Source organism: Thamnophis sirtalis, unplaced genomic scaffold (assembly GCF_051295495.1).
Source record: "Thamnophis sirtalis isolate CommonGarterSnake01/CBP01778 unplaced genomic scaffold, rThaSir2_p1.2 scaffold_12, whole genome shotgun sequence".
In the NCBI taxonomy this organism is placed as follows: Eukaryota; Metazoa; Chordata; class Lepidosauria; order Squamata; family Natricidae; genus Thamnophis; species Thamnophis sirtalis.
In genome coordinates, this window is record NW_028261392.1 from 45,013,499 (window position 1) to 45,031,178 (window position 17,680).

At 40.9% G+C, this 17,680-nt stretch overlaps 1 protein-coding gene across 1 annotated transcript in view; it reads left to right on the forward strand.

Moving 5' to 3' along the window:
• Window positions 1-8,564: 8,564 nt before the first annotated feature.
• The window catches only part of CLCN4 (Cl-/H+ antiporter 4), a 41,636-nt gene continuing 32,520 nt past the window's right edge, over window positions 8,565-17,680 (forward strand). Inside the window, exons 1-2 of the mRNA XM_014055963.2 lie at window positions 8,565-8,651; window positions 10,828-10,979. Coding sequence (XP_013911438.1) covers window positions 10,836-10,979 — 144 coding nt within the window. The 5' untranslated portion in view covers window positions 8,565-8,651; window positions 10,828-10,835. The remainder of the gene's footprint in view (window positions 8,652-10,827; window positions 10,980-17,680) is intronic.

The window sequence follows — 17,680 nt, forward strand, 5'->3', positions numbered from 1 at the left end:
AAGTGGGGCATTGTTGAATGATTGCTGATGCCTCCGCCGACGTAAGGCCAAATTGTTTTATGAGCACTTTTTTATTCTGATGAAAGTAAGAGTGGCTATCCCAAGGTGTGATAACAGAACAAACATTGACATGGGGTGGGGGGGCTGATGCCGCAGCGTCAGCAACATCATTGCCCTCCTGGAGAGGCCCAGGGAAAGGCTGATGATTTCGGATATGGGAGACATGGAAAAAATGGGTGCGGGCAGAAATTAACTTTTGCAAAGATAAAAAGAGCGAGAGTAATTGTGGTTCCAATGAGGGAGAAAGATAGGCCTCATAGATTGATTTCACAATTTGAGTTACATAGAGGCTATCCAAAATCAAGTTGAAGGGTTTATTTGGAAAAGTAGAAAAAGCCAAAATAGAGGCAGCAAGCTCCGCATGCTGAGCGGAAGTCTGCGGGGGGGGGGTGTAATTTTTGTACACCACCGGCCATCCTGCTGCCAGGCACAAGCTCCATACGTCTTGCTTCCGTCAGCAAAAATAGTCATGGCCTGAGGAAGCTGGAGAGGGGAATATGGAGTGTGCCATTGCAGGGGAACAGTTTTCAAAAGAGCCAATCTAGGGTCGGCAGGTGCATGGCAAGAAATCTCACCTGGCCAGTCGACGAGTGCAAATTGAAGGTTTTCCGAGTTAGCAAGTAAAGTCTCCCAAGTTGATAAAGAACAAGGGACAAAAATCGTGGAAGGTTCAATTCCGGCCAACAACTTTGTTCTGACACGGGCTTTTGTAATTAGAGCTGCAAAAAGAGCAGGTTTCTGAGAAATAGTAGATTTCGGGGTGTGAGACGTGTACCCATTCAATAATTAATAATTTTGAAGTTTTTTGCACCACGGCCCCTGTTGGGAGCCCAAGAGTGTTACATATGATGAAAGCTAAGGGGGTGTTGTCCTGAAGACGATCCACCCAAATTTGAGCAAGGGCCTCATTTACTTCTTTTAAAACTTGCTGATGTGTTTCATCTAATTTAATAACATCTGCAGGGTTTTTGCCCATTGTTAATGCAGAAAACAATGGAGCCAGTTGAGGGGTTGTGAGCCCCATATATGGGCGTGCCCAGTTAATGGAGCCCAAATATTGCTGTAACTATACTAATGTGGGAGTGTATGGCAAGTCCAATTTTGGCAATGCAGGCGCAGCATGAGAGGCCAGAAGCTTATGACCCAGGTACGAAAAAGGTTGTGCTGTTTGAACCTTTTCTGGAGCTATATGCAGGCCATTTTGATGGAGAAGGTTAGTCAGAAAAGGTAATGTTGCTAAAACCATACCTGGGGGCCCACATGCCGCTACCAAGATATCATCCATATAGTGGTAGACTAAAAAGTGAGGATGTGCCGTTCGATACGGCTGCAAGGTTTTATCTACAAAATATTGACACATGGTGGGGCTATTGAGCATTCCCTGAGGCAGGACCGTCCATTGAAAACGAGAAGCAGGTTTGGAATTGTTAAATTCCGGGACAGTAAATGCAAACAGTTTGCGATCATTCTCATGGAGTGGTATAGAAAAAAAGGCATCTTTTAAATCAATGATCATGAGATCGCATTCTTGGGGAATCAAATTTGGATTGGGGAGGCCACACTGCAGCGCTCCCATGGGTTGGAGAATTTTATTAACAGCCCGCAAATCATGCAAAAAACGCCATTTACCAGATTTCTTTTTTATAATAAACACCGGGATGTTATAGAAAAACACCGGGATGTTATAAAAAATAAAAATAAAAAGTATAGGGGCTCAGGGATGGCTCAATGTGTCCTTTTTGTAATTGCTCCTGCACTAGGTCTGTTAAAGCCTTAAGCTTTTCCTGAGTTAATGGCCACTGATCGACCCAGACAGGGGTTTCAGTTTTTAAAGTTAGTCGCAAAGGATCAGAAAGCAAGGCAGAAGAAGACATGACAAACAAAATAGACAGCAGTTACTGCAAGATTAATTTGGCATTAAATTGGTGCATAAGATCACGGCCCCACAAATTAATATGGAGGGGCAAAATGACAGGTTTGATGTGAGCTACTACAGAAGAATCAGTAGAAACAACTGATAGCCAATGCTTACTGGTTTTTGCCGTTTGGACGCCGCCTACACCGCGGACTGCGGGAGACGCTTCAGTAGGCCAATCAGGGGGCCACTCCTCCTCACGGATGACCGAAACGTCCGCCCCGGTATCTAAAATACCAAGAAAGGAGTGGCCCTTAATTTGAAATTTAGCTGACCGGCGGGCATGTTTCATTGTTCTATAGCCATGGCTTCATGGCTGTCATGGTAATCATTTGGGTCCGTCTCGAGGGGTACCGGAATGGCCGTGGCCACCAGGGATCCCTCAGGAACATGCATTGGGACATTAGGAATAAAAATCAAAGCAACAGAAGAGAAATTAGAAGAGTCAGTAAGAAAGGGAGTAGCAAGAACTCCCTGAGACATGAAATCACGATGAGGAAAAACTAAAAGAGGCATCGTAGAGGGTAATGAAATAGAGGTAGCCGGGATCACCGGAAGAAAATAGGAAGAGCCAGGCATTGGGGCATCAATAGATTCACTTGCCAAGAGATTGAAATAAGAAGGAAAATAGGAAACAGACATAGCAGCATCAGCCTTTTGTGTGGGGCTGGCTGAATGCCCCAGGATTAGTTTCCCGACTGTGAGTCAGGTTTGGGCATGGGGTTTGTGTGACATTGATTTGCGCAATGAAATCCCCTTTTACAATGAGGACAGACTGTTTTTGGCTTCGGTGGGTGAGAGCCTGCGGCAGCAGCCCCACCCCCGGGTGCACGGCACTGAGAGCGAAAATGGCCAGGCTTCCCGCAATTAAAACAGTTGCCTGATTTAGGATTATTCCGGGAATCTCCCTGAATGGCCATGGCCAAGGTTTCCATGTTATAGGTGTTAGTGCCAACCACCCGACAAGCCTTCAGGTAGTCGGCAATGGTGGCTTCAGGTTTGCTCACAAGAGGGTGCAGAACCTTTTGACAATCTGAATTAGCATGTTCATAAGCCAATTTCATGAGCAATTCCTTTTGAGCATCAACATTTTTAATTTGACGTGTCAACGCCTTTTGAAGGTCATCGACAAAGTCAGAGTATGCCTGATTCAGGCCCTGTATAATTTTTGAAAAAGATTTTAGTGGGGCGGACGATACCTCATCCACCTTTTTCAGGGCTGCCACGGCTGCTTGAGAAACTATGGTAAAAGCAGCCGCCGGAGAGGTAACCTGCTGTTGAGCCATGAGAAAGGCACCTGTGCCATACAAATGGGCATCGGTCACAAGAGCAGGTAAACCCCTGTGAATGGCTTTTTGAATTTCATGAGCATATTGAGACCACCAAATAGAATATTGGGAAGGGGTCATCAGCATACCACACAACAGTTTCCAGTCTTCTAAAGTCATAGTGTAAGTATTAGCTGTGGTTTCAAACAACCCTTGTGCATACGGAGAGGTGATCCCATACAAGGAGACAGCAAACTTAAGGTCCCTGATAACCTTGTAAGGGATAGGGACATAATTTGGAATATTTTGGCCCGGATTATTCGGGTCCGGGATCATTTCAATTGGAAAACAGGCAGAAGCATCCTCTAAAGGGATGTCCCCTTTTGGAAAACCTTCCCTTACAGCTGCAGCTATGGCACCCTCACGAAGGGGTGTCACAGAAGAAGCCAGTGGCATTTCTGAATGCTGAGGAGCTTCAGGGGCTGAGGGTGACAGAGGCATGCACACAAGGGGAGAGGAAGCCTTGGATTCAGAGGGTGAATTTTGTGAAGAGGTTTCCAAATATGGCAGGGAGGGGTCCGATCCCCCCATCATGGCCTTTTCATGAACTTTTAAACATTCCATAACGATCCGCCAAGTGGAAAGTATTTTCGGTGGTGCCCTTGGGGGGTCATGGAAATACTTTCCTAGTTTTACCCAAATGGTTGTTCGAATTGAGCCCTTCTCAGGATATGTGGGACAATTTTGATAAATGTACTTGAGAAGGTTAGTAAGATCTTTTTTCGAAGGGATGGGGAGAATGTTCCCATTGTTTTTTAAGATTAATATTGAGGACTTGGTCAATTCTCTAAGTTCAAAAAGATGTGCAACCTGGGGCTTAGAGAATTCTGCCCCCATAACTCACAATTCTGGGAGGATGCTCCGTCTGCGACGGCCGGTCCTGGTATGAAAGAGGCGTTCCTTCGCTGGTGAGCACGGGGGTGCCAAGAGAGACGAATGAGGCGACGAGCTCAGTCAGCGAGATCACGTCGGGGTCACCAGTTGCGGCGTTGTTGCCACACTGGAGGGCCGCTCATGTGTCCTTGGCCGAATTGAAAGGAAAACACCAGACAGAATTCCTCGGGATGAGCTAGCTTCGAATGAACATCGAAGGTCTCTTTTATTAGAAAAGTTAGTTACAGCGTCATAAAAAAGGAGCGTATCAAAAGGCATATATAATCACACATGGTACAAGTAAACTAATGAAAAATCACAGCATTCTACAAATAAACCAATAGAAAATCACATCATGGCAAAGGGTGGGCAAAGGGGGAATAGAAAGTTACAAGCTGCATGGCATTGGGAGGGGAAAGGGGGAATAGAAAGTTACAGCACAGCATAGGGGGGAGAAGGGGCAGGTGTGGGAGTAGCTGGCTCACATAGTTCATGTTACATGAGGCTGCATAGTGAGTCCTGATTTTTAGGCCTGAAAGATGTTTCTGGTGCGATGTTTTTGCATCCCTGTGTATGTGTGTTTCAGACAGCAGAAACTGCCCTGCACACACACACACACGGAATGGATTCCAACATTAGTCATCAGGAAAGCATAGCTTTGATGATTACCTAACATATTCCATATAGAAAAAATAACTTGGTTAACAACTTTTGGACATCTACATCAGTGGATAACCGGTTTACTACCAGTTTGCTCGTGCTTGTGTGTGCAACGCTTCTGCATGCGCAGAAGCATCCGGGCAGAGCCTCCTGTTGCCACTACAACAGACTCAGCTGAATTGGGAGCAACCCAATTGGAAGCAACCCACCTCTGATCTACATTTGCTTTATATGCAGGGACAGTCTAATTGTGCTCTCCAGAAGTTTGTAGTACAATGACTGTGAACCTAATCATTATGCTTAGTATATTAAGTTGATAGTTCCTGAAATAGAAGATAAAAATATAAAGAAAACAAAGGGACAATTCTCACTGATATATGAAACTTTTTTCTAAGCAATGCTGAGCTATACCTTGACAGAGTAATTTGGCATTTGAGAGGTGCATCCAATGTTCTCCTTTTATACCCTGAATCATGCTTTTGCTTTCCTAAGTTTACATATTTCAGCTTAGTTGTGGTAAAAATAATTGCTCAAAATATCTTCTGAGGTGTTATGGTAACTACTTTTATGGTTATATCATAGGTTAAAATATCCTAGGGGAAAAAATCAAATACCACCTCAGTTTTCTATAGACCCCATAAACTAAGGCTGCTATTACAGGATCCAATCTGAATTGGTCACTGTTGTGGCCTGCCAGCTGCCAGTGGAGCTGGTGGCAGACTTAGACAATGAGGAGGTTGGGGAGGAACTTGGGCCAGTCCTGGAGTCTGGAGAAGGCTCTGATGGATACTCTGCGTGGGATGTAGAGATAGAGCCAGGGCTGTCTAACATTTCCCAGCTGCCTTCAGAGGTGGAGATAAATGGGGAGGAAGAACAGCTGGGGTCTGTTCCAGATGCGTGCATGCGCAGAACTGTCAGGAGAGGAGAACAACTGAGGACAAAGAACCAACTGGAGAAGAAAGGCACACGTGGATGCTGAATGACCTCTCCCTGGCTGGGGAATAAATAGAAGGAAAGGGGAGGGGTGGTTGCAGGAGACAGCTGTTTGGATTTCTTTCCGAAGATTTGCTCATTGTGGTTTGTGCCTCAGAGACTGCTTGCCAGAACTTAATTTACAGCCTTGTGAAGCTCCCAGCCTGGCAGTTATATCAAGGAACTGATAAGGTTTGTTACGCAGTTAACCCTTTGAAGGATTATTGCCTGGACCTTTCAGCGTGTGAATGCCATTAATTCACAGTAACTAAATAAGGGAGATTTTCGGGACAAGGAGTCTGTTTATAGGTTCTGCTAAGGCTGGGTCCGAACAGTTACCCAGGATGAAAAATTTATTCCAAGCTTTCAGACTCATGCTAGAGCTCATTCTTGAGGAACTTTTCTTTCTCCATGGATGAATTCCAGTATGAGCCTGAAAACTTGGAAGAATAATTCTTTGGTCCTGGTGAGTGACTCAGATTGGATCCTACAACATTATCATAGGACATGTATATTTGCCTTCATTCCTAAGGCTGCTATTGCCAATGTTCTGCACATTTTGCATTCTACTTTTCACTGTCCCAGTGGTGACAATTTTACTACTTCCGAACACATAATAGCCCATGTTTTTTTAGTAGTCCAGGAAAAAAATGATGCAAGACTAAGGTATTACAACCATCTTCTTAAATATAAAACATCTAGGACTAGAAAAATCCAGCAAATTTGTCAGTACTTAGAAATGAACAAGGTGATCTCTAGAAGCCAGAATGAATGTGTAAAAATAGGTCATATCAAACAAACCTTATTGTCTTCTTTAATGAAGTGACTAATTTATTGGACCAAGTGTTCTGACCCAGCAGAAGCAAGAAACAGACTCCTTATCATGAAAAACCCCTCTTTATTCACCTCTTGTGAATTAATTACATTCACCCATCAAAAAGTCCAGGCAATAGTCCTAAGTTAACTCCTAAGGAGTTAACTGCAATAACAGACCTTATCTGGCACAAAACACAATGAGCAAAATCTTCAAAAATATGAACTGTTGTTTCCTACGACAACCACTCCCCTTCTATTTATTCCCCAGTCAGGGAGGGGCCATTCAGCGTCCACATGTACTTTGCTTCCTGAATCGATTCCTCGTCCTCCATTGCTCACCTCTCCTAACTGCTCTGTGCATATGTGCATCTGGAACAGGACCCAGCTGTTCTTCCTCACTCATATCAGCCTCCAAAGGCAGCTGCCTCTTCGGTGGCTGGGAAATGTTGGACAGCCCTGGCTCTATCCGTGTCCATCAGTATCCATCAGTCTTCCCCAGACTCCAGAACTGTCCCACGTTCCTCCCGAACCTCCTCATTGTCCAAGTCTGCCGTCAGCTCCGCTGGCAGCTGGCAGGCCACAACACCAGGAAATACTGTGGGAATAATATAGACGTCAGTAATATGTTTGATAAAGAAGACTACAGCCTACTTCTTGGGAAGATAGAACAATATGGGATAAACTGTACCAGCACCAAATGGATTTAACTGACCAAGTACACTACACATGTGTGTAGCCCGCAATGGAACTACATCTACATGGGGGGAAGCATACAATGGGGTACCTCAAAGTTCTGTCTTGGCTCCAGTGCACTTCAAAAGTTTCATAAATGACTTATATAAGGGGATTGAAATTTATGGAAGGAATTGCCAATGTTTTGAAAGATTCAGAAGGGTTTTGACAGAAGAGCATTGGTCTCTATCCAAAAGATGCAGTGGTGAGAAAATAAGGTCTTGTACTTAGGCAGGAAAAACCAAATGCACAAATACAGATTAGGTTGTACCTGGCTCAACATAATGCCTGTGAGAGGGGTCTAGATGTCCCGGTGAACTACCATTTAAGTATGAGCAATATGCTGCAGCCACCAAAAATGCCAACACAGCCCTAAGCTGCATCAATAGGGATATAGCATCAAAATCCCAGGAAGTTATAGCACTACTCTATACTGAATTAGTGATGCCACCTTGAAATACTGTATCTAGTTCTGGTCACCATGATACCAAAAAGATGCTGAGGTCCTACAAAGGCTGCAGAGAAGAGCAACAAAGATGATAAGAGCTCTGGAGGCTAACTTGTGAGATGAATGGCTAAGATAAATAAGTACATTTAGCCTAATGCAAAATGGCTTAGGGAAGAAGTAACAGCAGTCTTCCAGTACTTGGAGACTGTCACAGGGAAGTATGGGTCAATTTATTCTCCCTAGTATCTGGGGGCATGACAAGAAGCAACAGGTGGACGCTCACAAGAGGGAGATGCAATCTGGAAATAAGGGCAAATTTCCTGAAAGTGAGAATAGTTAATCAATGGAACAGTTTGCCTCCCAGTTATGGATTCTAGACCAGAAGACCTCCAGGGTTCCTTTAAGTCCTATGAGTCTATATTTATATGAAATCTCAGTAAAATACAAATTTTATTTCTCTTTTTTGCATTTGTCATGAATCAGTTCTAAATAAAGTTGTTTAATAGCTACTGTTATATTATTTTAAGCAATGAAAATTGACTTGTTCTGGTTAGGAATACTTTTTAATTGAAAGCCATTCCTTCCTTCCTCCCTCCCTCCCACCCTTCTTTCTTTCTTCCCTTCAGAGGAAGGGAAGCCAGCTCTGAAGATGTAGGAATATTTGCTTAATCCTGAAGGAGCTCAGTTCCTGCCCGTCTGCCTGCCTCTCTGGCAGTTCTCTAATGTGGCATGTGGTCATGTGACTAGCTGCTTCCTCTGTATGACATCATTCCCTTTGCAGACATACCAGCGAAGAAAGGATGCTGTCAGGATCTTTAGAGCAGAACTAAATGATGTTGCATTGCGGGTAAGAGAAGACCATGCTCTGTTCCATTATTTTTTATAAGCTTTTCATGGACATCGTTCTGAAATCAACCATTGTCAAAGGAGGGCTTTAAAAATACATCCTAATTATTACAGGCCTCTACAAATCAGAAGCCGGCAGGTGCAGAGGCTGTTTGATGTGTCTCCAGACATTCAGATGAGAAGTTTAAAAATAATGCTGCCAAATGGGGTCTTAAAGCTGACAAAGACAATCGTCAGTGATCTTTTTAGTACGCAGGAAGCTGTATTTTCATTCTGTCCAAACGGCTAGAGAGAAACAGTTGTGTTCAGATGCATGAACTGGCTCTTTGCAGAATATCGGAAAATATTTGTTTTAAAGGGAACATAACTAAATTTCTGGCATAATTCATGTGGAAATTCTGTTTCATTTGTTCTTGGGGAGCTTACTGGGGGGGGGGGAATCTTCAGCTGAATGGCTTGCCTAAGGAAGTGTTAAATTGCCTATTTCATTATTTTTCCCTTGTAGTAGGTAAGATGTGTGTTCCGCAATCAGTTTATGTGAAAGGAAATACTTATCAAAATACTTACAGATATTTTTACAATGTGTTGAAGAATGGGATAATATGTAATCTAGTATTTGGTAGAATGGGTCAAAGAAAGAATCACTGCAAGAAAGTAGTAAGAGTTCTCAATTTCTGTACCATTCAAAATGCCATGGTGAAATCTATCTGCATAAAGAGAAAGTATTACTTGTAGTTCAGTTAAAAAGACAGGCAGTTATCTAATAATTCTGTCTATTTTGTTGAAACAGAATGTTCAGCTGGACACATCTGAGCGCTGATTTTTTCTACTGCAAGCAAAAAATGACTATGCTTTATTTCCTCTTCCAAAAACCTCTATGGTTTAAGATGTCAAGCAGAGTAAAATTCAAACAAATCATTTAAAAACCTTAAATCACAGATTTAAAAAATAATTTTCATTTCTATTACCAAAAATGTTGCATTGTCTAATATTGGATAGCTGAAACAGATCATGCCAAATTCCTTTTTATAAAAAAGATTGTATTATCCTATGTAAGCCTAGGATTGCTCTCAATCATGATATTATCTCATATAGTTTCAATTTTCATTCACCTCCACACAAGGAACATTGCTGTTTTGCATATGCTGTACACCACATGGCACAGAAGATAATTTGAGTTAGTTGACAAACAAAAGTTGTATTTATTTTTAAGCACATACCTGAAACATATTTAATATATTGTTTAAGAAAAAAACTACCGTTTTTAAGGAATTCCACAATAACTCAGTCTGTAAAATTACATAATCATTAATCTGATGTAACCACTCAGGAGTAACTATGCTTTAATAAATCCACAGAGGCGTTAAACGAACATTAAAACAGCAGGAATAATAAAAGTAGTATTATCGTTATACTGGAAAAAAACCACTTTGATTTATTGTACTTCATACCATTTAATGAGTTTTCTGAACTTTCCTGTGGATTGATTTTCTATTTGGTGTTATGTTATTGTAATTTAAGCAAAATTTAAGAATGGAAAATTTACATAACTTTAAGGAAGGTTCAACTATTGTCTAAGTAAACAGTGTACTAGTTGCCTTTTAGAAAAAGTATCTTTGGGACAACCATGACCTGGATGACTGAGAATCTCCATAGACGTCTTTCTAATGCCATTGGTCAGGCACACGATTATCTCTTCAATCTTCTATTAGATATATTAGTCATTTTAGTAGTTTACCAAGGATTAGTCTGGATATTGTTATTTTTAATTAATTGGCTGTTGGAAAATTCTTGTCCTCATCTTTCAAGTTCTTATTGAGCCACTAAACCTGTATGTGAGGCATGCTTTATAGCAGTAGCCCCCAATCTTTTGGGCATCAGAAGATTGAGAAAAACCCCGAGAAAGCTTTTTCCACAGAAGGAACATGGTTTTGCGTGCTGCCTGCATCCTGTGGATGGGGTTTCACTTGATTGCGCAGCCCAGTTGCTGACATGCCGCAGCCTGGTGCTGGTCCATGGATTGGGCATTGAGAACCCCTACTTTATCATATTGCAAGTAATTTCTTCTTTGCAGGAAAGGGCTTGATGAGTATGATGGTGTAAGCATGATGTAAAAAAAAATGCTAATGTCTTAATATTGAACATACAACCTTGCTCCTTTGTTTTTCATTGTCTAGGTTCTAATATGGTTAATGCAGGAAATATGAATGGTTCTGGAAATCTGATGGATTTTTTGGATGAACCTTTTCCTGATGTTGGCACTTATGAAGACTTTCATACCATTGATTGGTTAAGGGAGAAATCTCGGGATACAGACAGACATAGAAAGGTAAATAAAAGATAAACACTTGGCATATCTGTTTAAAGTGATTGCTTTTTAATTTTATTCCATTAATAGTTATAAGCATGAAATACAGGTGGTCCATGACTTAGAACAGTTCATTTAGTGACAACAGCACTGAAAAAAGTGACATGACCATTTTTCACACTTAAGACCACTGCAGCATTCCCATGATCAAAATTCAGATGCTTGGCAACTGACTCATAGTTATGACAGTTGCAGTGTTGCAGGGTCATGTGATCACCTTTTGTGACCTTCTGACAAGCAAAATCAATCGGTAAGCCAGATTCACTTATCATGTTACTAATTTAACAATTGCAGTAATTGACTTAACAAGTGTGGCAAGAAAGGTTGTAAAATGGGACAAAATTCACCTAACAAATCTTTCGCTTAGCAACAGAAAGTTTGGGCTTACTTATGGTCATACGTTGAGGAGTACCTATATAGCAATATGATGGAAAACTGATTTAAGGAACTGATAAAGTATGGAACATGTATTTCCAGCTTCACTTCTAGATGAGTTTGAATGGTCAACTTGGTCATTCTCATGAATAATGGTTTTTAGATTTCTGGCTTATTGATTCTTTGCCTTCTAAGTAAAAGCCTTAAAAGCAATTGAAATAAAGCCTTATCAAACATTAGTGTAAGGAGTGTTAGAGATGACATGATAGATGTATTGTTAAGGAAATTAACATGCATAATCTTTTCTATACAGATAATGCTGTTACTAAATAAGGACAGAATTATTTGCAGCGATCATTAAATAACTGTATGGTGCAACAAGGAGTATAGATCAGAAATTAATGTAACAGAAACCAAGGTAGTTGTGAAGTGAACAAACACAATATATACATAAATATTAAAAATAAAAAAATAGGTGCAGTTCATTCAGAAAATATTCAGACCCCATTCACTTTTGTCAGTTTTGCTAGGCTGCAGCCCAATTCTACAGTTGTTGAAATTCATTTTTTTCTCATTAATCTACATTCAGTACTCCATAATGACAAAGTGAAAACAGAATTTTAGAAATGTCTGTAAATTTATTAAAAAGAAAAAACTGAAACGTTGGCATAAGTATTCAGATCCTTCACTTAGTACTTTATTGAAGCATCTTTGGCAGCAATTACAGCCTCGAGACTTTGGGGGAATAATGTGACAAGCTTTGCATACCTGGATTGGGGAATTTTTTTGCCAATATTCCTCGCAAATCCTCTCCAACTCAGTCAGATAGGATGGTGACTGAATGGACAGCCATTTTCAGGTCCCTCCAGAGATGTTCAATAGGGTTCAAGTCAGAGCTCTGGTTGGGCCACTCTAGGAAATTCACAGAATTGTCCCTAAGCCACTCCTGTGTTGTCTTGGCTCTATGCTTAGGATCGTCGTCAGGTTGGAAAGTGAACCTTCAGTCCTGAGTGCTGTGAAACAGGTTTTCATTGAGGATATCCCTGTACTTTGTTCCATTCAGCTTTCCCTCAACCCTGACCAGTCTCCCAGTCCCTGCTGCTGAAAAACACCCCCACTGCCACCACTGGGATGGCATTGGGCAGGTAATGAGCAATCTCTGGTTTCCTTTAGACATAATGTTTAGAATTGAGACCAAACAGTTCAATCTTGATTTTATAAGACCAGAAAATCTTGTTCCTCACAGTCTGGCCTTTCAGGTTGTTGTTGTTGTTGTTGTTGTTGTTGTTGTTGTTATTATTATTATTGCAAACTCCAAGTGGGCTTTCAAGTGTTTTGCACTTAAAGAAAAAGTCTCAATCTTCTCCTTTTAAAAGTTGCAGATTTTCTTGAAGGTCTTCTTTCAGTTGTGTTGAGAGATTTATATTTAAACCATCATAATAAGAGTTGATGTCAGGTTTATATTCCAAAATTGCAGTTGACTCCTCTGCATTTTCAGTTAGTTGTGAAGATGCCTCAGTAGTTTGGCAACTTTCTACATGTGTTTGCATCTCTAAAGTAATTTGAGAAAAAAAAATTATCATCCTTGGAGCACAGCTGATCTACAAACTGGTGAATTTTATTTACAAAATTTTCCAATACATCTCTAATAATTTGCTCCTCCATCTTGACTCACTCTTTGATCAAGGAGTAGCTTTTTTATAAGTCACTTAACAATTGCTAGCTGTTCAGGAATCATAAAAATCAGAAAGTGTTAGCCACCCATAGCAAAGCAGACCAAGCTACAAATTACTACAAATAATAAACTAAAGCCACAACATTCTGCCTTTATGTTTCTCTGTCAGCATTTTTTTTTGGCTCCACACTTCCTTATTTTGGCTTGTCATAGTAGCCTCCTTCTGTGTTGGTTAACACTGAAAAAAACTCCCAAAATGGCTTAGGTCTTCCAAAAAGGAGTAGCCGGCTATGACAAAAAAGAGCCTCTTTTAACTTAATAAAGATTAATAGTCCTTAAAGGTGCTTAAGAAATGAAAGGCGCTGTCAATTTCAAGTAAATTTCAAAGCTGTTGCTTCTTCCATGACAAACAGATTGCAGCTCCTCTCCCCAGCTTTCAGCACACAGTTGCTTCAAAGAGCAGCTCCTGAGATTATTTGCAGACCTCAGCTATATTGGAGGATCTTGAGGGATAATTCTAAAGATTTTTCCTAATCCAGGAGAGTCATATGAATTGAAGGAATGCCAGTTCCTTCCATTAATAGTTGAAGAGCTATAGCCCAGGGAAAATCCCTTCAGGGATTCCTCCCTGGGCGTGCATTCAGTTGGCCATCTTTACCGGAAATGTGCTACAGTATGCATTGTCATCTGTGAGGTCTTCCATAGAGAGGTGTGTGCCTTCCCAAATCATGTCCAATAAAAAAATGAAGTAATTTACCACAGGTGGACTCCAATCAAGATATAGAAATATATCAGCACCTCTCAAGAGAAATGGGAGGCACCTGAACTCAATTCCAAGTGTTGTTGCAAAGGGTCTGAATACTTATGCCAATGTGATATTTCAGATTTTTTCTTTTTAATAAATGTATAGAGATTTCTAAAATTCTGTTTTCACTTTGTCATTATGGGGTACTGAGTATAGACTAATGAGGAAAAAAATGAATTTCAACAACTGTAGAATAGAATAGAATAAATAGAATAGAATAGAATAGAATAGCATTCTTTATTAACCAAGTGTGATTAGGCACACAAGCAATTTGTCTTTGGTGCATATAGTCTCAGTGTACATAAAAGAAAAGATACATTCATCATGAATCATAAGGTACAACTCTTATGATAGTCATAGGGTACAAATAAGCAATCAAATCATACTAGGAAATAATCATTATAAATTGTAAAAATACAAGCAACAAAGTTACAGTCATAAGGGGAGGAGATGGGTGATAGGAACAATGAGAAGATTAATAGTAATAATAATGCAGACTTAGTAAATAGTTTGACAGTGTTGAGGGAATTATTTGTTTAGCAGAGTGTTGGCGTTCAGGAAAAACCTGTTCTTGTGTCTAGTTGTTTATGTCCAGGATTTGAAGGGTCTGTAAATATTTTCACAGCCCTCTTTTTTAATTTTTTTTTAATAGACACAAACAAACAAGACACAACAAACACCATAAAAACATATTCCATTACAAATTATAAAAAGTGTGTCAATTGGTTACAAAGAACTTTCGTGCATCCCTTCCATAGTCACCACCTATAATCCATATCAAATTATATATTTTACATCAAATATATTTATTTATATTACAATCATCATACCTCATCCTTCATATGACTATAGTTGTTTTTACATCCCTTTATAACAAATATTCCAAAATTCAAAGCAAAACCACATAATGGCATTCCATTGTCTATTTTCAATATCATCAAACAACGTTCTATTTTTATGAAACATTCTAAATAAAAATTAATTATGTTTGATAACAAAGTTTCTAAACCTCCTTTCTTAAACACTGTTTACAATTTATATCCAATTTCAATATTATAGGCTTTCATACATAACTAAGTTTCAAAACTTCCTTTCATGGTCACCATTTAAAATTTATACCAAATTTCCTCTTGTCAAACCGATATATATGTATATATTATATTATATCATTATCAATTATTTATCTAACTATATCCATGATCAATCCAATTTCAGTATTATAGGATTTTATACATAACAAAATTTCTAAACTTCCTTTCATGGTCACCATTTAAAAATTTATACCAAATTTTCTCTTTTCAAACCAATTTTCTTGGTATTGTGTCATTGTCCAATTTATAAACACTGCCCCACTAGTTGGAAAGCAAAGCTTTGTTTTTCACTTCTCTCTCGCTGCCAAAGAGACATCCAAAGGGCATCTGCCTAAACAACCCATCTTATCTCTTTGCAAGCTAAAACCTTTGAAGTGCAAGGTCAAAATGATCAAAGAAAAGAGAGAGAGAAATAGTTCTAGAACTCAGTCTCCAACCTCCAAGTGGCAGTGTAACTTCTTTTCCCTCTGATGTTACTGCTCTCTTTATATTCCTTTTATATCCTCTTTATATTCCAAGCTTAAAAGAAACAAGGCTCTTAAATAGAACAAAAGAAAAAGAAAAAAAAACCATCCAAGCCAGTATTGTGAAAATAAAAAAAAGATTTAATCCATAGGTTTAAAAAAAAGTAGTAGAAGAAAAGCCAATACTTTCACCTTAAAAAGTAGGAAATGTTTGCAAAACTTTCATCCATAGAAGACAATTTTAAAAAAAGGGGATAACACACTGTCCAAAATAGCTTAAATGTGCTGCTTCTTTTCTTTTCTTTTCTTTTCTTTACAAGTTTGATTTGGTTTTAATCATTTTTGGGCAGTCTCTTTTGTAAAAATAAAATTTCCTCACCAGATGGACACACTTTCTCTTTCCACTTTCCTCCGGTTGTGGAGCTGTTCCGACTTCAGCAGCTTGGGGCTGCGCTTCTATCACCAGCTAGAAGAGATTCTCTTGGATCAATCAGGGACTTTGCAATGTCCCTTAGATCAGCAAGACGTACTCTTCCCTGTCACCGTCTCTTTGGGACGGTTTAGGTCCAGATGGACCACCCAGCAGTAAAAGTATCGGCGGCGATCTCGGAGCTCTGAGATCACACATCCATATCATCGCGTTGTCAGCTCCTTTCCACAGCCCTCTTTTTGACTCATGCAATATACAGGTCCTCAATGGAAGGCAGGTTGGTACTAATTGTTTTTTCTGCAGTTCTAATTATCCTCTGTGTCTGCCTTGTTGACCAAATCAGACAGTTATAGAGGTGCAGATAATAGATTCAATTCCTCTGTAGAACTGTATCAGCAGCTCCTTGGGCAGTTTGAGCTTTTTGAGTTGACACAGAAAGAACATTCTTTGTTGTGCTTTTTTAATGACGTTTTTGATGTTAGGTGTCCATTTTAGGACTTGAGATATGATAGAACCACTGTTTCCTCTAAGGTGCACGGCTGCAGTTTCTAACTGCCGCGCAGTGATTTCTGTCACAGGCTCTGGAAGCTGAGGGGCGTCAGAAAATTTAGGGTTAGCATGGGCGCGGGGATGATGGCAGGAGCTTACATGGCACACCGGTCTCCTAGGACCTCCTAGGTGCCGGCTGCACCGCTCATTACTGTCAGTCGCCCCATGTTCAGCAAAGCAAACACGGGGAAGTCCTTTGCAGCCGGCTAGAACTGGCTAGAACTGGCCGCCTGCAAAGGACCTCCCAGATTTGTTTTGATGAGCATGGAGCGACTAATGGTAGTTTGCACCGGCTGCGGCCTCTCAAACTAGTGTCAGTCACCCTGTGTTCAGCAAAGCAAGCCCAGGGAGGTCCTTTGTGGGCGGCCAATCCTAGCCGCTTGCGCCTGGCTCTGCGGCTGAAGTGAACCCCCAAAGCCCCCGCCGCCACCAGAATATCTGCTGCCGCCTCCTCCTCCTCCAACAGCACTGCCGGATTTGCTGCCCAACACTGCAGCTGAGGTGAAGCCGCCAAAGGTCATGCCAGCACCCCCGCCCGTGGCAGTGGTGCCTCCTCCTCCACGCAGAGCACCTGAGCTGGGGTAACCCGGAGCCCAGCTGAGGTGCTCCGAGCAGAGGGGGAGGCACCACCGCCACTGCTATGGGCGGGGGCGCCAGCGGGAGCTTTGGCAGCTTCACCTCAGCTGCAGCGCTGGGCAGCAAATGTGGTGGTGCTGTTGGAAGAGGAGGAGGCAGCAGCAGCAGTTATTCTAGTGGCAGCGGGAGCTCGTTGGCATCTTCAGCGGCAGCCATGCCCCTTGTGAAAAAAACTGAAGATGGAGCAGATCCACGTAGATGACGTTGCCGCAACATGACTGGAGGAGGAATTCTGGGAGTTGAAGTCCACAAGTCTTAAAGCTGTCATTTTTGAAGACCCCTGTTTTTTTTTTCCCTAAAGGGTTAAGGGTGCAAGAGTCTTGTAACTTGACAGCTTTAAGACTTGCATGTTTCAATGCCAGAGTTTCTGAGCCAACATGACTGGAGGAGGAATTCTGGGAGTTGAAGTCCACAAGTCTTAAAGCTGTCAGGTTTGAAGACCCCTGTTGTTTTTTTTCTAAAGGGTTAGGGGTGCAAGGATCTTGTAACAACAGCTTTAAGACTTGCGTGAGCCAACATTTTGGTTGCTAAGCAGGAGCGTTGTTAAGTGATACTGATATTATATAACACTTTTAATTAAGCGGGTACCTTGAATAAATATAACTTTGAATTTCAAATAATACTGATTTCGTTGTTG